Source organism: Marmota flaviventris, chromosome 10, assembly GCF_047511675.1.
Source record: "Marmota flaviventris isolate mMarFla1 chromosome 10, mMarFla1.hap1, whole genome shotgun sequence".
NCBI lineage: Eukaryota > Metazoa > Chordata > Mammalia > Rodentia > Sciuridae > Marmota > Marmota flaviventris.
In genome coordinates this window covers 40,676,998-40,702,947 of record NC_092507.1, presented here as the reverse complement: position 1 = coordinate 40,702,947, position 25,950 = coordinate 40,676,998, and the positions used below count along the sequence as shown (strand labels likewise).

Sequence of the window (25,950 nt, the reverse complement as noted above, 5' to 3'; positions counted from 1 at the left end):
GGGCTGGGGTTGTGGCTTAGTGGTAGAGTGCTTGCCTGGCATGTGTGAGGCACTGGGTTCGATTCTCAATACCACATATAAATAAATAAATTAAATGCATCTGTGTTGATTTCCTCATGCTAACACTTCCAATGTTAATAGCTATATTCAGCATATATGAAAAATTCCCTTGTTTGCAGGAAATAATGATAAAGCATTCATTAAAAAAAGGTTCTTTGTACAGTAAAACAGTAGGTAAAATACTTGCATATTCAGGATTTTAAAATCTTAGCTCTTTTATTACTTATACAGTCACATTTTCTAAATTATGTATGACTGAATAAGTAAGAACCTGAGAGAATTTTAAAAATTTCACTCTTCCTATGTAATTCATACAAGCCAAACCACAAGAAACAGATTTAAACTCTTAAACTTTATTGTTGCTGAAACACTACTTAGGAATCTGTCCTCCTTAAGTCATATTTCCTTCTCCTTCAAGACGTGAAACAATTATAAAAAATTACCATCTATTTGCTAAAGGAAGTGGTTATTTGCATGTTCTGCAATTGAAGTAAAAAGTAGAATTAACCTCCATAATCAGGAAGACCTCTTTTTTCCCACTTAGCATAAAATGAAAACATTACACACACACACAAACATGTTTACAGGATTAACTCCTGAGTCACTGCTGAAATAACTACTGAGCCCTCGAATGCATAAGATACTATGTTTGGAACATGAACAAGGATAAAACAATCCATGATCTCAAGGAACTTACAGTCTGCTGGAAAATACAATCACTTTCCAGGTAGCACATTGTTTAGCCTCTAATATCTTTGCTTATTAGAATTGTATTCATTCTTCTGGGCTATAGGGAAATGTCACCTTCTCCACCTATGTTGCTCATGATAAGAGAATCTTTCCTTTCTTAAACTCAAATATTCTATCACTCAGATACTATATAAATACACATGCCGGGTACCAGGCATTGTCTTAAGCCTTAGGGACAATTTTGGGCAACTGTTATAGTTCTAGATCATCAATAAAAATACATTTCTAGTCTTACTTCTCAATATACTTTTTAAAGTATGGAATGCTTCACAAATTTGTGTGTCATCCTTTCACAGGGGCCATGCTAATCTTCTCTATCTCATTACAATTTAAGTATATGTGCTGCCCAAGTAAGCACTTTCCCAATATTCTCTTGCATGAACCATGATGAACCATGACGTTTCAGTTACACTGTGCTTACTGCTCACATGAATCATAATTCCCAGCTTTTGCTCAAATTGTTTCCACAGATGAAATGCTTGAGCCCAACTCTGTGCAAATAATAAAAGCTAAATCTATGAGCACTGACAATGTTTATTGCCAATTATAAACTTCAAGCTTTTAGATAAACAATGGAATTTTGGAAGACATGTATTTATCAACCACCATGACCTTGACAGATTCTGAAAGTTTGAAGCAATATCAACAAATATGACTTTTTATGTCATAAAACAAAATATGTCAAATATTTATGTCAGATCTATATAACTCAGTGAAAAAACAGTATTCCTAAATGATCAATGCATGTTACAAAATCATACAGAGGGTGAATGAGCTGTTCAAATTGCTAAACCAAAGGATTTGAATAACAGTATTTTCATATATCAATTTCATTTGTATAGTTTCAGCTTCTACACTGCAATTAATGTTTAAAAAACTATCACTTGAGTTTTGGTGAAATACCAAAGAAGAATATTCACAATTCTCTTAAGAGACTAGTAAAGCATTACTTCCTTTTCTAACTACATACCTGTATGAGGCTATATTTTCATGTACTTCAATCAAAACAACATATAACAGATTAAATATAGAAACAGATATGAGAATCCAGATATCTTCTGTTAAGCCTGACATTAAACAGAACTGAAAAAAATTAATATGTCACTCTTCTCATTATCTTGTAGAGGGGAGTAGGGAAATGGTTATTTTGTCACAGACTATTATTACTACTTTTAAATAAATAAGTTTAAAATCCCTTTTTTGATTTCTGAACTGGTGAACATTAACAGATATCTGTAAACACAAGCTCTTTGGAGTCCTCATATGATATTTGAAAATGTACAGGATGCTCAGACCTTGAACAAGTTTTAGAACTACATATATGTATATATGAAACATTCTAATTATTGATTGCCTCCTCCACTAGATTGTAAGATCTTAGAATACAGAATTTTGTCAGTCTATTTATTGCTGCATTTCTAGTGCCTAGCACAGTGTCTTGCAAATTTTATAGTGCTTTACTCATTAAGTATTTATAGCAGTACATGATGGATGCTGGATGGATGCTAAATAAAAACACTCCACTTAGATAATTAGGTGGTTAAAAAAAGTGCAACTGATTATAATTTGGAACAAGTTTGGACATGTTGAGTAATCAGAAGCTAATTTTTTTAAGGTAATAAAGTGTGGGAAAAAATGATCAATTTACATCACCAAGCATAAAGCAATCTAAGCAAGATTTGATATCTAGAAGGCTTATAAAAGTCATGGTTTAAGCCTGGCACAGTGGCGCATTCCTGTAATCCCAGTGCTCGGGAGACTGAGGCAGGAAAATCGAGAGTTCAAACCCAGCCTCAGAAACTCAGGGAGACACAAAGTAACTCAGTGAGACCCTGTCTCTAAATAAAATACAAAAAAGGGCTGGGGATGTGGCTCAGTGATTAAGTGCCCCTGAGTTCAATCCTCAGTACCAAAAAAGAAAAAAAAAAAAAAAAAAAGTCATGGTTTAAATAAACTGCTTATCACAGAGGTGAGATCAGATTAGAAAAATGAAAGGGCTGTGTGCTTTATTAGACTTTATACATGTTTTTATTGAAGTATCTATAACACCATAACATGCTAGTTTGTTTAATGATTTTTCCCCTTCCCCTGCTTAGCTATGTACTCCCTAAGATCTAGGATGGAATCTGATCCACACTTTCTTAACTTTAAAGCTTAACATTTTCTAAGCAACTAACTAGTACTCTAACTACAGGTCAGATGATAATTTGTCATCTTCACAAATGATACATATATACTAAAGTTCAGTCCCTAACCTAGCATTAAAACTTCCCATTAATCTGCCCTTTTTCTACATTGTACTTATCCCTTCTAAATTATGTATTTACCCGTGTTTATTAGTTGTTGTCTGCCTCCTCACAGCAGAATGCAAACTTTATAAAGGCAGGATCTTTATTTGTTCTGTTTATTGTTGTATCCCACGCCCCTAAAATCATGTCAGGCACCTGCCCAATAAACACTTGAATGAGAAATGATGATCTACTGATTTCATTAGTCAATGTAGAGTTCCTTTTATATATTTGGAGTCTAAAAAAAGCTTTGATTTCCTAAGAAATTATTATTTTTGTTTAATATCCTACTAAAGTTGCCATAATTGGCTCCTTTAAAGATTTATTAATAGTTGTAGTTAGCGTCTCTAAAACTGTCAAATAAAACATGCAAATATTTATAAAAGAGATTCTCCCCCACAACTTCTGCTTTGACTAGCTGAGTCAATACTGTGATTCTCCAGGACAAAGTCAGCATTTTATTGTGCAACTCAACATTGATTCAGTCAAAGATAATAAAAACCATATGTAAATTAATGGGTTTTTTTCAATTTATTCTACAATCACATGCTTCTAAGTCAAATTATTCCTATCAATGAAAATCCTTGGCATAAAGATATGTAACTACATAGTAATAATTTTAGTCCCTATAAATATTTTATAACTACTTTAACTCCAGGTTTTAGTGAAAGCTTGATTTTTAAGGTCACTATCCTTAATCTTGAACTTTTGGGGGGAAAGCAGGATTTTATTTAAGAAAAGAACCTAAATAACTTAGTAAGAAAAGAACTGTTCTGCTTTTGGCAGAAGGAAAGGGAAAAAAGGAAATTTAAAAGACACAGAAAGTATGAAGGTCAGAAATGATAAAGACCTGGGCCATGTAATTGACTTAGGGAAACAGGGAAAACACAGATGGATACTGTGGCTCATCAGATATACAGGGACTAAGAGAAAGAGAAGTCCTCAAATGAACTTTAAGGGGAAATGTAAATGCTGTTCCACATCACAAAGAACACAGAAAGAAAAACAAGTTGAGAAGCAGTAAGCCACCAAAAATTTTACTTTTGAGTCTGAAAAATCTCTGATTCAATTAATTCTGAAATTTAATAAACCTAACCTCTTTGGGAATTTTATTATCATAAATTTTACTGAATTTGTTAATTAACTAGAAGTACTCAAATATACACGAGTAGAAAATATTATCTTCTCAGGAAAAGTTAAAAAAATCATTAATGTATTCTGGAGAAGGAAGAGAGAGAGAGAGAAAAGGAATGAATGAATTTTGAGAAGTTAAAGCAATCTCAGTTTATGAAAAGAAATACAGACCTTCAAAAGTATTTTCCATAAATAAATAAATTATTTTTTTTAAAAAAGAGTATTTTCCATTGAGACCAAAGTTAAGGGTTGTTCAAAAAATAAGAATGATGCTATACAATCACAACTTGAGTTAAATCAACAAAAGGAAAGAGAAGGAAAAATATTAATACTTGTCAGAAAATTCAGGGAGGAAACTATCACAAGGCAAATAAAATATATCTGTATGATTCTTTGTTTCTGGGATAAACAAAGCCAAAGTAGACATGGCCTAAAACAGGGATAGAAAAGAAGTTACAATAATTGATTTATGTTACTCTAAATAAGATGCTTAGAGATGTCTAAAAATTAATGTTGTTCCTTGCACACTGTGGATAAAGAAGCCCTTTAGACTTAAAAGTATGCAAATATTTCTTCAGGGTATAAAGTAGAGTGAAGGATATCGCTTCTCGGCCTTTTGGCTAAGATCAAGTGTAAAGTAGAGTGAAGGCATTTCTGCATTATCATCTTATAACATTCCTAATGAACCACCTTTTAAAGGTTTCACTCTTTGCCCTCACAGTTTCTCCAGACAATTCTGCTTGGGGACAGAGAGCTGGCAGTAAGCTACTTCCTTCCTTCTCTATATTTAGCTATAAGATGTTAACATAATATCTTTGCCTTTCTTTCAGAAAGCAAATACTCTCAGACCAAGACTGCAGTATGAGCTCAGACAACCCCAATACATTCCACACACTTTAACCCTGCCTTGTAAGGCATAATCTAGATACAGCAAAATGTCATTGGTTCAGTCCTCATTATAATTTAGGATTTGTATTTATCATTTAGTATAATTTGTACTAAATCACTATGCTTAAAGCAATACTGGTTACTTCACACTGTACATTTATTCTTCCTAGGAAGGCAGGACTTTCTCTACAAAGAAGGAACAAAAATAAGAAGATATAATGGTTTGGTTTCCTCAACAACCTGAAAAATAATCCCTCAGTTAACACAGAAATTGTACAGTCAGAAAAGGAATAAAATTAAACAGGATACAGGTAAATGTTTGACTCCTTTAATCCATACAGGGAGCATTCCCAGGCCTTTTTCTGGCCAGGCTTCTAAGCCTCCTACATAGTCAAAAATAGATCTGCTCATTTATGTCTCATGCCACAGTTCACTACCATCTCTTCCAACCAATGTCTGAGTTCTCTTGCCTCAAAGAGGTGTGACTTCCCATGGCAAACCTCAACCTGGATAGACACTGAGCAAAGGAGAAACTTGGACAACCAAAACAACCTGATAGCATGAAAACACTAAGATTCTACTGGAATAAGAAACATGTGATTCTGTTTAAATGGAGAGAGAACAACAATGAAGCAAAGGCTGCAATGAAGGCTAAGGTATAATAAATGATAAGTCAGTGTGGGCTGAGGTAACAAGAAAGGAAAGGCATGGATAAGCAGCACTGTAGAAAGAAAACAGCATGGATTTGAATTCCAGCTCTGCTACTTCCTACGTGTGTGACCTTGAATTAAAAAACCAAACCAAGGGCTGGGGATGTGGCTCAAGCGGTAGCGCGCTCGCCTGGCATGTGTGCGGCCCGGGTTCGTTCCTCAACACCACATACAAACAAAGGTGTTGTGTCCGCTGAAAACTAAAAAATAAATATTAAAAGAAAGTTCTCTCTCTCACTATCTCTTTAAAAAAAAAAAAAAAACAAACCAAAACAAGAAAACTCCTGCAAGCCTCAGTCTTCTTGCCTATAAAATGGGGATAAAATGACTACCTCATAAGCACATGTGAGGTACCTACAAGGATTATAGTGCCCAGCACAACATTAACTGCATCATTGGTGTCTGATTCCTCCCCATGGCACCTCCTTCTTTTCTTATCAGGGGTTCACTTAGAAAGTGTATTACAATCACCTTTAAAAAAAAATTCCAATCAGCTTCTCCAAAAATAAATAGTCTCACTGACACTCTTCCCTGCTTCACCTAAATCACCCATATGCAAGGAGATCACCTCAACTTTCTTTTATATAATCCCAATTCCTCCCACTAGGCAGTCACCCAAAGTAGATGTCCTCATTAAAGCCAGCAATCTAGCAAAGAGGGAGTTTTCTTATCATTAATTTGAATTTGATTTTTCCCTCAGGGAAAACTGTTTTAGGGTTCTCTAAAGTGAATATTAAGAAAATACGATGCTAGGGGCTGGGGTTGTGGCTCAGCGGTAGAGTGCTCACTTAGCACATGCAAGGCACTGGGTTCAATTCTCAGCACCACATGAAAATAAATAAATAAAATAAAGGTATTGTCTAACTACAAAAAAAAATTAAAAGAAAATACGATGCTAAAACACAACTTTATTTCATATGTTGAACTGATGTTAGGTGAGGAGTACAATTGATAAAAGCATCCTGATTATGAGAATGAACATTCATAAACTGCATGTCCAAGAAAGAATGAAAAGGTTAAAAGACAAAGACAACTTTGGCAGAGCTAAGTATTTCTTTGGAGAGTTCAGCAGTTAGTTGGCAGTTTAAAATAAAAAACAAGGTCAGTGTAGTCCAGGCATTATCAGAATTACTAGAGCTTTAACTCAGGATTATTTAATGAGGGGATCCAAGAACTACCTAATATTTTGTGCAACCAAGAAGCCTCCTCTGGAACAATGCCTTTCAAATTGTAAAGTTCTTAAGATTGGAACTTTGCTCACTCCATTATACTCAGAATCTAGCCTGGCACCCAGTATTACAATAAGCACTCAAGTATTTGATTTAAAAATACATGAGCTAAAGGAATGAATGGCTGAAATAAAGAGAATACTGGTATTTTCTTTTCTATCAGTATCTAAGCACTACCAAGGGGCAGGACTGCAGGCCCTCAACCCTCTTCTTCAACGATAGCAACTTTACTTTCTTCTGTCTCATCACTGCGCTTGGTTTATCATTCCCTTAAGTGAATTCCTATATTCAAGTACATTCACTTTAAAGATTAAATGTCCCTCAAGTAGTTTCATGCTCCTAAAGATTGTTGAGGCATGAGATCTTACATATACAGTACTTGACTACTCAAATTTCATAAAATGTGCACTTTTCTTGTATACTGACTCGTCACAGAAAAATTGGCATTTGGAGGTGAGTGTGCTGGGGGTTGAACCCAGGCCCCCAAATATGCTAGGCTAGGACTTTACCACTGAGTTATACCCCAGCCTGATTTTTCTTATAGCAACAAAGGGACATTTTGTGTCATCACATCTTGCAAAGCTGCAAGGATTTATATTTACAACACATCATCATCTCCATTTGAAGAGCTATGATCATACAACTATCTGAATATATTCTGCATCCTACCATATTTTTCAATTAATAGAAAAACAAAAAAATTAAAGTGCCAATAGGAATGACAAAAAAGAGATGTTTTATAAACATAATGGAGAAATCATTAGGCATGCTGAAAACAAAATCTTCATCAATGGGATACTTTAGAATCTGGCTGATTAAACTTGAGGTGACTGCCCAAATGTTCATTTTTGAAGGTTAAGGGATAAAATCTATGAGTAATATTATATTTAAAAGGCAAGGTAAAGAACTTTATAATATAAGAACTTTATAATTTGTGGCAAGAATATACCCTCCTATAACCATTCAAGTCACTGTTCAACATAGTTGACTTTAATCCACATTTTCAGGCACACATTATACACAAAAGTAGTTTTTCATTATGCATCTTCATTTACTCTTCAAACTGTGAATGTGTGTTCCAAACTGAAAAAAGATAACGATATATATCAGCAATTTCTCAGAAAACAGGATAATTACCTTTCCAAAGGATATAAGAAAAAAGAGAAACGCTCTAACAATAATGAAAACAACCAGGAAATGAGAAGTCACCAAATGAGAAATTAACACATTGAAATATATTTTGGTGAGGGGGTGGGGGACCCTGAATTGACATACTTTTAAAAATTGTAATACTAAGTTCTGATGAGGGTGTGATAAAGCAGAAAGGAGTATAAATCAACATAAACCATCTTAAAAGTAATTGAGAAGCCAGGCACAGTGGCAAAGGCCTGAAATCCCGGCTGAGAAACTCAGGCAAGAGGATCTCAAGTTTGAGACTAGCCTGGGCAATGCTGAAATATCTTGTCTCAAAACAAAAATTTTAAAAGGGCTGTGACATTGCTCAGTGGTAGAGCACATGCTAGCATGCTCCAGGCCCTGCATTCAATTCCTAATACCACACACACACACACACACACAAAAAAAAAAAAAAAAAAAATTGAATATTGTTTCAAAAATACTAAAAATACCTATGTCTTTTATTCTGACAAATTCTTTAATGAATATTCATCCTAAACAAAACAGACATTTGGTTAAAAACCTATGTACAAAGATATTCAACATGGAATTATTTAAAATAGAGAAAAACTTGTACAACACTAATCAGTGGCTAAATATGATTATTCACATAGTAGAATATTGTATAACATTGAAAATCATGTTTTCTTAGAATATTTACTATAGTGGGTAAATGGCCACAATATAATATTTAAAATTGGAAAGCTAGATAACTTTATTTACATGGAATGACTTACTCTTATAAAATCATACAAATAAACAACTAAAGAATTAGAAAGAAATATACAAGCATGTTAGTAACAATTATCTTCAGGTGGCAGGACCAGGAGTAATTATTAGTATCATCTTTATACTATTCTATATTTTCCCAGAATAAATATACTGCATCCATGTATAACAAAAAATATTTAAAATATATACATACATAAATTACTAATAAAAATAAAACATCCTCTCTAATCCTTTCTACTCACTAAGCCAAGCAATCCATAATTAAACCTGAGAAGATTATAATTTCAAATATTTAGGGAAGACCTTGAGCAGAGCAAATTAAAAAGAAAGGCATGGGCTGGAGTCATAGTTCAGTGGTAGAGTGCTTGCCCAGCACGTGTGAGGCACTGGGTTCAATCCTCAGCACCACATAAAATAAATAAATAAAATAAAGGTATTGTGTCCATTTACAAGTAAAAAATATTTTTTTAAGAAAAAGGCACACCAGTAAGACCCAGCCCTCCTAGAGTAATATAACAAACTCCTGATTCATGAATCTAATAGTGTTTCCCCACTTAACACCCATTGAAATAATGTCTAATTAGAGAATTAATTATAACTTACTTCTTTTACATGTCTGTAAATGATTTTTTTTGCGGGGGAGATTATAAAAAATTTCCTCTGCAGGAAATTTTTTAAGTCAATAGTTAAAGTGAAGATAATTGCATCTGCTTGTGAGTTATAATGCTGAGATGCTTATTTTTAAAACAGAAGACATTTAAGCCCACAACTATGTTTTAGTCTAATGATTTACTGTCTATTCTTCTAAATGATTAATGATGCAGATGTACCATGCTGAGCTGATTGATGTTAATGCAGTGGGAGCAGCGACATCCTAATACACTTGATCAATATAACCTTTCTAAATTAAACACTTTCCTTCACCATAACATTAACCATTGCATCATTTGTAGTAATTCTGCATTTTAATAAATAAGGAAGCTTTAACAGAGGGTTGAAAAGATTGGTTATCAGAACCACCACAGTCTTAACTTCTACTAAGACTTATATAGTTCCTCAAAGTTCTTCACATTTAAGCACCTTTTTAATGTCTAAACATGCTGCATTTTGTCTTAGCAAATTGCTACTCTAAAGTATGCACAAATACATTGTAAACAAATTTCATACATGAAATTCTTTTGGAGAATATACTCCATAAAGGAAGTTCTCAGTAAGTGCCTTGAAAGCAAAGGATTATTTTATGAAGAACTAATGACATACATATCCATAATTCTCATCTTTAAAAAGTTTAGATTTTTCACATACCAGGTTTGCTGATGGCTAGATCACAGCAAGAAACAATCTAAGAAGTGAGAATACCTCACTTCTCTTATCTATAAATTAAGAGTAATTCTATCCAATGTATAAGATTGTTAAAAAAGAAAAGTGGAATAGTATGTGAAACCTCTGACTCCTGACCCACAGTTGTCAAACTTTAAAACACACCTGAATCACTAGAGAGAGCCCATTCCCAGAGTTTCTGACTAAGCAATGGGGGTGGAGAGGGCAAGAACATGCATTTCTAATAAGTTCCCACATGATGTTGACCTCCTGGTCTGGAACCACACTTTGAGAACCACTGATCTAGATTGGCCTGGGCACTGATTCTGGCTCTGCTACTCAACTTCCCTGAAATTCAGTTTCTTCAACTCTAAAACTAGAAATCATTAATCGTAACTTTCCTATGTTCATATATGAATACACGTCCAGTTTAACTCCACATCTTATACAACCAGCCATAAGAATGGGAAGTTATACTGTATATATATATATATATATATATATATATATATATATATAGTCAAAATACATTTCTACTATCATGTATAACTAAAAAGAAAAAAAACTAGAAGTGAAACAACCTCAAAGTTATGGAGTTTAGTAATTTTGTAAGTGATGTATGTTGTCAGTTAAACAGTTAGTGGTTCATAATAAATATTTAGATGTAGTAGTAGTAGCTATTGTTACCACCACTGTTATTGTTACTATCTCTACTAAGTAATGGAACATGCAGAACATTAAAATCACCATATTTTAAAATTGCATTAAGTGGCATTGATTTAAAATTTCTTTTTTGATAAAATGATAAGTCATTATCAGCTAGTTGACAAATCTCTAAAATGATTCTGTAACAACTAAGAGATAATGGCTAAAAATTACAAATGTGGTGTTCAAATTCCAGTTCTGCCTTATGACTCTGTTTGTGACCAATTTCCTTATTTATAAAATAAAAAAATAACTGTACCTACTTCATAAAGTTGCAAGAACTGCATAGTTTAATAAAGATAAAACTGAATAGAGGGCTGACGACGAACCTCAGTGGTAGAGCGCTTGCCAAGCAAGTATGAGACTAGGTTTGACTCCCAGCACAACAAAAAAATCTACCAGGCGCAGTGGTGCACACCTGTAAAAAAATCCCAACTGCTGGGGAGGCTGAAGCAGGAGATTGTGAGTTCAAAGCCAACCTCAGCAATAGCAAGGCACTAAGTAACTCAGTGAGACCTTGTCTTTAAATAAAATACAAATAAGGCTGAAGATGTGGCTCAGTAGTCGAGTGACCCTGAATTCAATCCCCGTTACCAAAAAACAAAAACAAAAAAACCCTGAGAAGTACCTAGTATAAAATAAACATTCAATAAATATTCACTATCATTATCATCATTCCAATATACTATGCGGGCTGGGGCTGTAGCTCAGTGGCAGAGTGCTTGCCTAGCATGTGTGAGGCACTGGGTTCAATCCTTAGCACCATATAAAAATAAACAAATAAAGTAAAGGGATTCTGTCTATCTACAACTACCAAAAAATTTTACAAAACTGTTATGAATCATTACATATATTAAATCATTAAATACATACAATTTTTTTTAAAGAGAGAGAGAGAGAGAATTTTTTAATATTTATTTTTTAATTTTCGGCAGGCACAACATCTTTGTATGTGGTGCTGAGGATCGAACCCCGGCCGCACGCATGCCAGGCGAGCGTGCTACCGCTTGAGCCACATCCCCAGCCCAATACAATTTTATTTGAAGGTAAAATTTAACTGAATTTTTTTTCCTATCACTGGTATGAACTATATTATGTTAAGCTACATGAACTGCTGATGAGAGACTACTTTTGATCTACAAAAAATGTAGTTTAAATGGTTGAAACTAAGAGCTTTCATCCTACCTTCTCTGATCATCCCTCTGAGCCTGCTGGCAGTTCCATCCCAGTGTGACCTAAGGTCTAATCCCCAGCTCTCGTCTCACTTTGATCTCCCAGATGGCTCATACTCACTACTAACACGGTTTTTACCAAAGACTGAAAAATCCAAAGGTTTTATCTAGCCCATAGATGCACTTTGTTTGACCAAAGTAAAAAATATTTTTACATCTAGAGACTTAAATCTGGATATTTCACATGCATATAACACTCAACCTGACTGGCAAAACAAAACTAAACAAAAACCAACTCTGGATTTCTGGCTTCTCTTAAAAAAACATGGACTGGCCATCACTGGGTAAGCATTACCAAAAGCTTGTAAGTATCTATAAATAGCAGCTACCCTTTGAACAGGGTATCAAAGCTCCAAATTGCTAATCTTTTTTTTTTCTTTAATATTTTATAGTTGTCAATAGACCTTTATTTTATTTATCTATAGGCTGACTATAGAACCCAGTGCCTCACACATACTAGGCAAGAACTGTACCACTGCGCTACAACTCCAGCCTGAAATTGCTAACCATTATCCAGCTTCACCCTTCACTCGTTTACTTACCTGCCTCACTCTTGGACATTCAAATTTTCAACTTCTAGTTCCACCTACCAATAATATGCTGATGATAACAAATCTCCACTTGCAGCTCAGACTCAGCTTCAATTATCATCATTTGTGTCCTCAAATATAAGAGGACCCCTCGCCACCTCTGTTCTTCTGGATTCTCTGTTTCAGATGTTTACAACATCCAAGAGTTAAATCGAGCCAAGAACATCACAGTTGGTACTCTTAATTCTCTTGTCTCCCATTTCCCAGTTCCTAGTGATTTACTTCCTAAGAATCTCAAATCTTCTCCCTTTGCCTTCCCCCTTTACCATTACTTTAATTCATTTGAGGTCCCATTAACACTCAAAGCTATTTTACTATGAACTCTTCTAGCCAATGGCAATGCCTTAGATAACTAATTACCCGCCTTCTCCAGGACACTGATCCAACAATTAGCCCTTTTTTCTTTCCCACATCATCAATTTTGCCCTCTTTACTGAATTGCTGCCAACAACACAGAAACATGCTATTATTTTTCTTAACCTAAAAAAAAAAAAAAAAAATTTCACTTGCACCCACTTCCCCCTCCAGCTACTGCTATATTTCTCACCTTCCCTTGAGAGCAGAACTTGAAAGCAATGTTTATACTCCTATCTTAAAATTGCTCTTCTCAAGGTTTCATTATTAAATCCTGGGATAATTTCTGTGTCCTCATCTTACTTGGTCTGCCAGCAGCATCTGACTTAGTTGCTGATCTACCTCTCCTCCTAGAAACATTTTCTCCCTTGGCTTCTATGGTATTACATTCACTTGGGTTTTCTTCCTCCTTTATTCTCAATCCCTTTTGCTAATTCTGCCTCATCTTAATACCCTCTGTGTAAATGTTCAAGACCCAGGCTCAGTACTTAAATCTTTCCTTTCTACACTTATTCCCAAATTCTCATGACTATAAATACCACCCATGTACCATATGCCAATAAGTCCCCAAATTTATTACTCCAGCCCAAACTTTCCTCCTGAACTCCACATTCCAACTGCCTACTTGACATCTCCACTTGGCAACTGGGTGGACTTCTAAAACTTGTTTAATAAACATGTCTAAAGCTAAGCTCCTGGTGCCCACATTCCCCCTCTCCGAAACTATTACATCCTTCAGTCCTCCACCTTCAGTTAACGGCAACTCAAACCAAAAATCTTGGTGTCAACTTTTCTTTCTATCACATGCAAAATGAAAGGAACTGCTAATATATGCAGCAAACATTATGCTGAACTAAAAGAGAGACACACTATATGATACCATCTAGGAAACAAACTAAACTGTACTGATAGAAAGCAGATCAGTGGCTGTTTGGGGATAGGGGTTGGGAGTGGGGACTGACCAAAAGGGGCATTCAAGCAATCTTTTGGAGTGATGGAAGTGTTCTATATCTTCATTGTGATGGTAGTTATGAGTAAATAAATTTGTCAAAACTCACTGAACTATATAATGTGTACATTTTATTTTAGGTTAATTACAGCTCACTAAGGTTGATTAACACACACAATTTGACCACTTCTCATTGCCTCCCTACCCCTACTGCTATCACATGGGAACTATCACACTCTCTCTTCTAGGTTCAACGCCTCCAAAATACTTCCTCTTCTTCTATCTGTGTCCCTCTGCATATTATTTTCAACAGAGTGGCCAGAATGATCCTGTTAAAACATGAGTCACAGGCTGAGGTTGTAGCTCAGTGGTAGAATGCTTGCCTCGCATATGTGAGGCCCTGGGTTCACTCCCCAGCACCACACCAAAATAAACAAATAAAAATAAAGATATTTAAAAAAAGAAAAACCATGAGTCACATCAAGTCACTCCTCTGCTCAAAATCCTCTAATGGCCTTTCATCTCAGTAAAACTCAAGGTTCTCATAAAAACCTCACACAGTTGGGCTCCTGTTACCTCTTGATCTCATCTCCCTCTAGTCTCCTCAATGGCTATCCATATTCCATCTCAGCCAACCTCCTTGCTGTCCTTTAAATATGGCAGGAAGGCTCTTTCATACATATTACTCCCTTGGCCTGAGTGATGTGCCTACCCACCTCACTCCTCAACACAGTCATTTAACTTTTTCCCTCATTTTCTTCGGCTCTTTTACCAAAAGTCACTATTTCGGTGAGTCTTTTCCTGACCACCCTATCTAAAATTTCATCACACACACACACACACACACACACACACACACTCATTCCTATTTCATTTTCTCTTTATCTGCTTTATTCCCCCAATTCAGGTCTTATCAATCCCTTATATTGTACTAATATCTTATACATTGGCTTTCTCTCTACTGGAATGGATGGCCCAAGAGGGCAAGGAGTTTTATATGTTTTACAGATTAATGTTTTATAGATTAATTTTAGACCAATAGATGTTGAATGCATAAATAAATGTATCCATAACTTTCCCTTTAATAACTGACAGTAGAGTGTGTTTTATAAATGCATTATTTTTTAAATTTTTAAATATTTTTTTAGTTGTAGGTGGACACAATGCCTTTATTTTTATTTATTTATTTTTATATGGTGCTGAGGATCAAACCCAGTGCCTCACCCACGCTAGGCAACCACTCTATCACTGAGCCACAACGCCAGCTCTCATCATTTAGTTTTAAAAATCCTGGCATGTTAAATAAAAACCGGACTTGGCATGTAGCTTAATTGTAGAGTACTTGCCTACCATGCATAGGGCCCTGGGTTCAATCCCTAACATCACACACACACACACACACACACACACACACACACATAAATTAAATAAGTAAAAACTCTAGCATATTTAAACACGTTAATGCATATCAGCCAAAATTTGCTTTCACTTCTTATTAAAGAATTTAAGGGGCTGGGGATGTGGCTCAAGCGGTAGCGCGCTCGCCTGGCATGCGTGCGGCCCGGGTTCGATACTCAGCACCACATACCAACAAAGATGTTGTGTCCGCCGAGAACTAAAAATAAATAAATAAATATTTAAAAAAAAAAAAAAAAAAAGAATTTAAGATAAGACATTGAGAAACTTTTAAAAATTTGTAGAGATTTTCTCATGAGCAATAAATGTGAAATATCTCTCATTACTGCCAAAAAAAATAAATATTGTCTTACTACTGAGTTCTTTGCAAAAGCTAGATCTCATGTTGCCTAAAACTCCTATTACTATTAAGTAGAAAATAATCAGTCTGACAGTCTCAGAAAAAGGATTCATTTTTAAAATATACATAACTCTTATTTATCTTTATCATTTAAACAATCCATTAAGGAATATCTTGTTTTATAAGCAAGTCACATCAATATGAGAGTGTTAAAGTGTAGATCAGTTTAGCATAAATAATTTAAAAATAAATAAGATAGAGGTGCCTTTGCTCTAGAGATTCAAGTCACTTCTGCTTTAAACAAGCAAACACAGGTTCTTGGGAGTCCAAAGGAGGTGCCTCTTTAGTAACTGCAGAGGAGAAAATTCCGTATTGCAGCTTTTACCTACATCTGCAGCTCTTGCTTGAGAAGCATTATTCAACTTCATTCAAGTAAAGAGTTCCAGTGTATGGAAATTATCTGCTTTGGTTTATAAGCAGCTTTTACATACTTAACCTAAAAATAAAGACTGGGTTTTCATAATACAATTAAAACTGCTTTATGAATTTAAATGTAGAGGAAAAATTCAGAAAAGCAACATTATTTAATTATTTAACAGCTCTGAATAAAATAAGTTTACCAAACAGTAAATATTTTAAGGATAAACAGGAGAAAGCATTAGAGATATCACTACTGAGTACATTGGTTTGTTTTTATTGTATATAAGCAGCATATTTTTCTGTGTCAATTTCTCAAACAAGACAATGAAGAAAAACACCCTCAATATAGCTTCCTATCACAGGACAATAGCTGCCTGCAGACCTCATATTGTGTATCTGATCACTGTTAGACTTCCTAACCAAAACATTTTTAAACTATAAATTTATTTAATATTTATTCATCTTGGTATACCTAACATTTATAACAGTGTATTATCACTTGTAGCTCAGAGAAAGTGCTAACATCTCCAAATCTTTCCATTTCTAAGTTTCTTGGACTGCTTTAAACATAAGAGTTTAATTTGGATAGACAAAACAACAAATATTAGTACCAAAACTAATAAGTACTCCTAATGGAAGAGATGCATTAGCACAGATCATAAAAATTGACTTTTATTTGCAGGTTTAGAGCTTTTAAAGCAAGATGAAATGAGAATGATCATACAGTACCTTACCCTTTCTACCGGTGAACCATAGCATGCAATGCCGAAACATAGCAGTGGCAGATGGCATTGGTGTTATTAACTATAAAACGGATAATAGCAGAGAAATGATGGCTGGCATACAGACACAGAAATGCAGATGAAATGAATGCAAACTTGTACTTCTTGAAGCAGAGCAAAACCTTAAAGCCAAAGGTTGCCGCCAGCTTCAATTTAATTTACATTTTGAGTTTAACATGGACAAACACTGCAACCTTCACAATCAGTCTTTAGACTCTTCATGCAGAAGCAGAATCACACTCCTTGATAAAGAAGATCAGCAACCTTCTGTAAACACAAGCCAGCAGCAGCAGCAGCCCATTACTCTTTTTTCTGATTTTTATCCTTTAAATTTTTAATCTCCAATTGCCGCCAGTCCACAGTCGATTCAAATAGATCTGTTTCCACTGCAGATACAAATCCCTGCCTAACCTGCAGTACCACTTCATCCAGAATGTTCCTGTGCACTCGTTCATGCAGGATCAGTTGCAAAACCATTCAAGTCATTCAGCAAACAACCCAAAAGAGAAGGAAAGAAGCAGTTGGGACTATGAAGAGAAAGAATCTCTTCTTTCAGCTCACCCTGGAAATGGAAGGTTTTCTGATCAACAGTTATTGTGAAGGTGCTGTCGTCCTCATCGTCTATACCAATCACAGCTCCCTGTGAAACAAAGAGCAAAATCCCAATAAGGCAAACAATGACATCAGCAATATTCACTACTGCTACAGCCCTGGAATACTCAATGCACGGAGGACACTGGAAGCAGGCTAGACAGAAAAGCTGAGACTCGAGTTTTGCTGAAGGAGGGAGATGCAAAGGAAAGGGGCTGGCAATACAAGTCTATTGCCCTGCACAGACACTTTCTATGCCCTGCATAAGGGGCATGGTCCTAGTGGGAGGGGGAGGGGAGACACACAGAAGCTGAACCTGTAATCTGTGTTTAAGAACCAGCCATACAGTCTTTCTAAGCTTTAAATTGCTCACTAAAATGTGAGTCAGAAACCTACACCTCCCCGGTTTGTTGTGAGGCTCAAAGAAGGCAGTTGTTCTTCATCAGGCTGCTTCTGTGTTATGCTTGTTAGTAAAGAAATGCCAGATGACATTTGCTTCAAACACTGTCCAATCCCTTTTTCCAGATGCTCTCATATCCACTTGAACACTACTCTGCTGTGGCAGTTTTCACACTATATTGTGATTATCTGTTTATATGTCTGCTTCCCCCAACAGAACTGCTATGAGGTCTTGAAAATCTAGGGCTATTTATTTATTTATTGGTAATGGGGATTGAACCCAGAAATGCCTTACCACTGAGCTACAACCCCAGTCCTTTTTATTTTTTGAGACAGGGGCTCTCCAAGTTGCTGAGAGTCTTGCTAAGTTGTTGCAGCTGAAACTTGAAATCCTTCTGCCTCAGCCTCCCAAGACACTGGGTATTTATTTTGACACATGGCACTAAAGTACACATTTAGGTAGACCAGTCTCCTCTTGGTTTCTCAGTGAAGTCAAAAGTACATGTTCCTCCTTCCCCATATATTTTTGCTCATTATTGTATTTCTTGAGCTATTTTCATATTATTCCCTTCCTTTCTGTGAAATGATTTTAATTTTTGTTTTTGTTTTTCTTTAACTTGTGACCATCAAGTTATAAAGATATCTTTCACTTGACAGCTGTACCACAGGTGTACTGGCAATTTCAGAATATACTGATAGCTTGTATTTGTGTTTAAAATTCAATTAATCCTTGATTTAAAAAAATACATATTTACATGTATATGTTTTCTAAAGAAAAGCATGAACAACTCTACAAACGATGGGAAAGGGAACTATGTTTATAAGTTGTTTATTTTGGAGATCTGGGGATATAGCTCAATGGGAGAGACTTGCCTAGCATGTGAGAGGCCCAAGGTTCAGCCCACAACACCCACTGCACAAAAAAAAAAAAAAAAAAAAATTCACTTACTTTACATTGTTTGGGAAAGGTAAATAGGTTGTGTTTAAATTTTTTATTTTTTTTTATATTTAACTACATGCATTATGTTAAGACAACAGGAATTAAGGAAATTATGTAAAATAAGGAGTCAATAGGTCAATAGGTAAATGTCCTTAAGAAATGAGTATAATATTCCAGACTAGAGAGCATGGGATATGTCAAATACCCCAAGCGGGTGACAAGAGAACCATATACCAAAGAAAATCAGAGACTTTGAAAATGAGAATTGAAAAGGTTCAAGAGGAAAAAAAAAATGCCACTTGGGAAAAAAAAGCTACATGCGGAGACTACTTTTGTCCCAGGAATATTTGGTAACAGAATGAAATATTTATTCATTTATTCCCAGAGGCCATCTGAATGAACCTCACCTCTATACAGTTCCATCCATGGGAATTATCTTCCTCATTCTTCAGTTTAAGATTGGGAAGGAAATTTTACTCCTATTTTCAGGTAAGGAAAATATCTCCAGAGAGTATCAGGACTCACCCAAAGTCATACAAAGAATTAATGGCAGATTAATCTCCAGGAAATTCAAAGAACTCAAAACTTAATGTCAAAAAAACCAAATAACCCAATCAATAAATGGGCAAAGGCACTTCACAGAAGAAGAAATACAAATGGTCAAAAAATATATGAAAAAAATGTTCAATGTCTCTAGCAACTACAACTACGCTTAGATTCCATCTCACTCCAGTCAGAATGGCAATTATTATCAAGAATATAAGTAACAATAAACATTAGCAAGGATATGGGGGAAAAAGGTTCACTCATATGTTGCTGGTGGGACTGCAAATTGGTGGAGAACAGTATGGAGATTCCTTAGTAAACTTATAATGGAACAACCATTTGATCCAACTATCCCACTCCTCGGTCTATACCCAAAGAACTTAAAATCAGCATACTACAGTGATACAGCCACATCAATGTTCACAACAGCTCAATTCACAATAGCCAAGCTATGGAACCAACCTAGATGACCTCCAACAGAAGAATGGATAAAGAAAATGTGGCATATATACACATTGGAATATTACTTAACCATAAAGAAGAATGAAATTATGGCATTTGCCAGTAAATGGATGGAACTGAAGAATATCATGCTAAATGAAATAAGCCAGTCCCAAAAAAACCACAAGCCAAATGTTCTCTCTGATATGTGCATACTAACCCACAACAAGGGAGGTGAGAGAGGGGAAGAAAGTCCATTGGATTAGACAAAGGGGAATGAAGGAAGGGTGGGGATGGGAATAGGAAAGAGAATTAATTGGATATATCTTTCCTATCCTCATGTATAAATACATAACCAATGTAACTGCACATCACGTACAACCATAAAAATAGAATCCTAATTACAATAAATTTACTCCATATATGTATAATATGTCAAAATACACTCTAGTTATGTATATCTAAAAAGAATTTTTTTTAAAAAAGGAGAACTAATGGCAGAACTAGGACTGGATAGGCATAGTACCTACTTATTTCATGACAGCAAATATAGACATACCTCAGTGGAGAAGCATGTAAGCAGTTTATTCTGGTTAACTTGATTTTGTGATTAACTGAGTTAACCTTCTAAGTTATCATACATCAACTATTTTCTGAGTCTAAATACAAAATATAGTAGTACTTAATAACTAAACACAAAAATATATGCTAGATACATGTTTTAGTCAGCTTTTTCACTGTTGTCACCAAAAGAACTGACAAGAACAATTTTAAGGAGGAAAAGTTAATTTGGGGGCTCACAGCTTCCAAGGCCTTAGTTCACATAGAGCTAGCTCCATTGCTCTGGGCCCAAGGTGACGCAGAACATCATGGAAGAAGAATGTGGTGGAAGAAAGCATGACATGGCCATCAAGAAGTAGAGAGAGACTCCCCTCACCACAGACAAAATATATACCCCAAAAATACATCCCCTCAATGACCCACCTCATCCAACCACATCCTACCTGCCTATAGTTATCACAGTTAATCCCTATTAGGGGATGAATGCACTGATTAGGTTAAAACTCACAACCCAATCATTTCACCTCTAAACTTCCTTGCATTGTATCACACATGAGCTTTTGTTGGAGGATACTTCATATCTAAACCATAACAGCACAGCTCTGAAATACAAAACAACAGTCCCTGCCTCTAGTACAGGACATAAAATGCAGAAATGAGTATAACACAAGTGATCTCATGGGAGAACCTTGAAAACATTATGTTAAGAGAAAGAACCTAGTCACTTAGGACCAAGTGTTATGTGATTATATTTATAGGAAATATCCAAAAGAGCTGGGCACAGTGGCTCATGCCTGTAAATACAGCATCTCGGGAGACTAAGACAGGAAGAACACAGTTATGAGTCCAAAGCCAGCCTTAGCAACTTAGCAAGAGCTGTCTCAAAATAAAAAAAATAAAAAGAATTGTGGATGTGGCTCCTGGGTTTAATCCCTAGTGCCCACCCCGCCCTCCCCACAAAAAAGAAAGAAAATATCCAGAAGGGGAAAATTCATAAAGACTGCAAGTTGATTAATGATCGCCTCAGGCCAGAGGAGGTGGTGCAATGGTAAATGCTGATGGGTACTGGGTTTCTTTATGGGATGATGAAAATATTCTAAAATTGACTGTGACAGTGGTTTTAAAAAATCTGAAAACATTGTCAACATTAACTGCATACTTTAAATGTGTGTATTGTATGATATGTGAATTATATCTCAACAAAGCTGTTGTTAACCCATTCCCAAATGCCTGTTCTTTCTCTCAGGTTCCTTAATGTAAGCTTACCAGTCATCTAATCAACTCAGATAGAAGTCTCCAAGGTCTATTCAAATTCTCCCTCATTCCATCACCACAAGATATGCCCATTCTACCTCTGAACTATTGTTCATCAACTATTTTATTTCAGGCTTTCATCATTTGAGATTGGCTCATTCAGGATGGCTATAAAACAGGCTTTCCCCATAATGCAATTTGACTGCTTTCAGTCTGGCCACCACTGAGCAACATCCCGACCCTTTTTATTTAATTTTGAGACAAGGTCTCACTAGGTTGCAGAGGCTGGCCTCTAACTTGGAATTCTCCTGTCTTAGCCTCCAGAATAATCAGGATTACGGGCATGAACCACTGAGGCCAATAAATCTGGCCACCTACTAATTTACAGTCTTTGCTATCTCAAGAGAAATATTTCTAAAGCACCAACAGTTACAAGAGACCCACATGTGGGCTGGGTTGTGGCTCAGTGGTAGAGTGCCTGCCTAGCATGCACAAGGCACTAGGTTCAATCCTCAGCACCATATAAATGTAAAATACAAATATTGTGTTCACCTAAAACTCAAGAATAAATATTTTTTTAAAAAAAGAGAGGGAGACCCACATGTATAAAACTTTGTCTCCCCACAAACTAATAAAGTCAACATTATCTCCTAATGACATTCAAGACTGTTCAAAATTTGGCCCAACCAATCTTTCCATTGTCACCGCCCCCCCCCCCCCCCCCCCCGGGGATTCCTTTCTCTCTACTTCACAGAGATCCAACATGTCCTCATTCTCAACATTTCCACACAAATACCAAGTAATTTTACTTTTTATATCATTCTTCCAGATCAATTCCCCACAACTTGTGAAACAAAAGCAAAACCCTGCATCTCCCACTATCCAACTCCCCTCTCATGGCTTCTCAGGGAGAAGCCTCTTGGAAACTGGCCAGGCCTTAACCTTTCATTCACTGCTGCATTGCACACCCTTCCTCTTGCTGCACCAAACTCTTCATGTTCTTTCCATACCACGTTTTTTTTTGTTGTTGTTTGTTTGTTTTTTTTTAACTTTTTCATTCTGATTTTACAGCATTCACGAGGACCTACAGAGGATAATACTGTGAAGAAACAGCAAAAGCAGGCTCCTCCATCTTGCTGGGGGTTCAATCCCCAGAATCAGCAAAGGGGGAAAAAAATACTGTCTTTTGCATGATTTTTATACTAAGGTTACATCACCTTTATAAAATTGAAGATTCTCTCTATTCTGGAGAATCCTCCCTTATTTCCTTTTTATTCCTTTGATTTTTTTAGTTATAGATGGACACAATACTTTTATTTTATTTATTTACTTATTTATTTTTATGTAGTGTCAAGGATGGAACCCAGTACCTCAAAAGTGCTAGGCAAGTACTCTACCACTGAGCCACAACCCCAGCACCCATCCTCCCTTATTTCTAATAGTAGGCTTATCTGTTCCTAGAAGCTTTGGTTAAAAGTTGGCACTTTTTTGTGAGTAGATTCTTTAATGGTCTGGTATTATTTAGGTTTCCAATTTCATCTTGAGTTAATTCTGGTGATGTTTACTTTTCAAGGAAATCATCTGTTTTCACATAAGCTTGCAAATTTATTGACAAAAGATTTTCATAGCTCACTGACAAGTTTCATCTCTACTATATATGTGCATTTCTCTTCTTTTTCATTCTTAATATTGCTTATCTACACCTCTGCTTTTATTTCTCCAAATAATCTAAGGGGTGATTTCATTATCCTTTTACACAGAATGAGCTTTCAGTTTATTGATGCTCTCTAACACTTATCTCCCATTTCATTAATGTATTCCACTTGTTTTTTTCTTCTAATTTCCTCTATCTTCTAATTTTTTTAAAGTATGCTTAGCCCATTAATTTTTAATCTCCATTTTATAATACATTCATCAAGATTATAAATCATAGACTTCTTTAGATGTGGTTTTACCACATGGTCCCTTTATTATCATTCAGATTTAAATATTTCACAATCTCCATTATGTTTTCTACTTTCACTGATGAATTATTTAGAAGTATATATGTGAGGGGGCAGGTGGCTGCTCTTTTGTTAAGGGATTTCTAATTTATTTCTGTCCTTGTCAAAGAACATTATCTATACCATACTGGGCCTCTGGTATTCTCTTTTTCTGTAACAATTTTAATTTTTTTCTTAAGCTCTTTTATGTTGAATATTAATGCTGTTTCTCAGCTTTGCCATAGTTAGCATTTTCCTTATATATATATATATTTTTTTTCCATCACTTTCTCTTTTATTTAACTTTTAATTTATAATTATGAAATAGTATAATCATTCAGAAAATATAGCACTAATGACATTTATGTACTAATCACAGAGATTAAATAGGTATCTATCTATGTGTTGTCCAAAGGAGGACATTTTCTGTGGGTTTTTTTGAAGGGGGGGGTGCATCTGCTGGGTATTGAAAATTGAACCCAGAGGCACTCAAAAACTGAGCCACATCCACAGCCCTTTTAATTTTGAGACACAGTCTTGCTAAGTTGCTTAGAGCCTCACTTAAATTGCTGATGCTTGCCTCAAACTTGCAATCCTCCAGCCTCAGACTCTCAAGTCACTGGGATTACAGGCATGTGCCACCACACCAAACTAAGGGAGGATAATTTAGTTTTTTTAATATTTATTTTTTAGTTTAGTTGGACACAATACCTTCATTTCACTTATTTATTTTTATGTAGCACTGAGGATTGAACCCAGGGTCTCACACGTGCAAGGCAAGCGCTCTACGGCTAAGCCACAACCCCCAGCCCCAGGGAGGATATTTTAAACGTCAAATACATAGCAAACAGATGGAGATGGAAAAAGGCGGGGGGCGGGGGGGGGGGGGGGCCTATTGAATTAAAAAGAAAAGCCAAAATCAGGAGTAATTTTTCACAGTGAAATGACAACTGATAATATATTTTTGTGTTTGTTTTTTGGGTACTGGGCATTTGACCCAGGGGCTATGGTATGAGCTACATACCCAGCCCTTTTTATTTTTTTGAGACAGGATCTCACTAAGCTACTTAGGGCCTCGATAAGTTGCCAAGGCTGGCACTGAACTTGCAATTCTCCAGTATCAGCCTCCCAAGCCAGTGGGATTATAGGTGTGCACCACTGAGCCCAGCCTGCTAATACTTCTTATAGGATACAAACTTGAGAGGAGAAGAGGACATTCTTAAGGTTACACATTACTTTAAAAATAATAACTTCCTGCATCCAAAGATGTCACTTTTTGTTAGATGCATCCCAATACTAAGGATATGGGGAGTGATATGAATATTATAGACAATGAATGAGGTTTTAGCATAAGTCAGTGCAGAAACTATTAATAATTTGTTATGGTACACTGCTGACCTCTTTTGTGATGAACTAAAAGAGAAGAGATAATGCATCCATTGGACAATCAGGCAACTCATATCTAGCACAATAGGTAAATGGGGTATAGGTTGCATATCCTTCATTTGAAAATCTGAAATCCAAAATGCTCCAAAATACAAAACTTTTTGAGTGCCAACATGGCACTGCAAATGAAAAATTCCACACCTGACTTCACATGCAGGCATACTAAAAGTGCTGTGTAAAATGACCTTCAGGCTGTGTAGGTAAGGTATATGGGAAACATAAAGTAAATTTCATGTTTAGACTTAGGTCCATTCTCCAAGGTATCTCATTATATATATACAAATATTCCAAAATCCAAAAAAGTCCATCTGAAACCCTTTCTGGTCCCAAGCATTTCAGATAAGGAATGGTCAGCTCATGCTTAATTTCACAGTCCTGAGTAAAAGAGAGTTACTTTAAGTTTCATGTGAAATAATAGTTTTCAAAGACTTAATAACATTAATATTTTGTTGAATTATAATCCATCTTACTTTGGTGGTTCCTAAACCCCTGTATAGAGTTTGTCAGGATTTGAGGTTCAACTGTGTATTAATATTGTTAATTGTAACAGTGACTACTGTTTATTAAGATCCTACCAAGACCCAAATACTGCTGTTGGATATGTTTTTAACATATTAATTAATTTGAAATGCATAAGTCTATGAGTAAATAGCATGATGCCCATTCCAGAGATTTAAAGGAAAAAAAAAAAAAGGCTGCTGTCTACAGCCATATG

The 25,950-nt window shown here is 35.6% G+C and overlaps 1 protein-coding gene and 1 non-coding gene across 6 annotated transcripts in view; both read right to left on the bottom strand.

Annotated features, from left to right (window-relative positions):
• The window catches only part of Osbpl9 (oxysterol binding protein like 9), a 138,255-nt gene that overhangs the window by 81,459 nt on the left and 30,846 nt on the right, over positions 1-25,950 (bottom strand). For all 5 annotated transcript variants that reach the window (XM_027944920.3, XM_027944917.2, XM_027944918.3 and 2 more), the window contains exon 3: positions 17,637-17,715. In XM_027944920.3, the coding sequence (XP_027800721.2) occupies positions 17,637-17,715 (79 nt within the window). The remainder of the gene's footprint in view (positions 1-17,636; positions 17,716-25,950) is intronic.
• Positions 1,062-1,168, bottom strand: LOC114100379 (U6 spliceosomal RNA). The gene has a single exon (XR_003584059.1). It is a non-coding gene; the product is annotated as a U6 spliceosomal RNA (small nuclear RNA).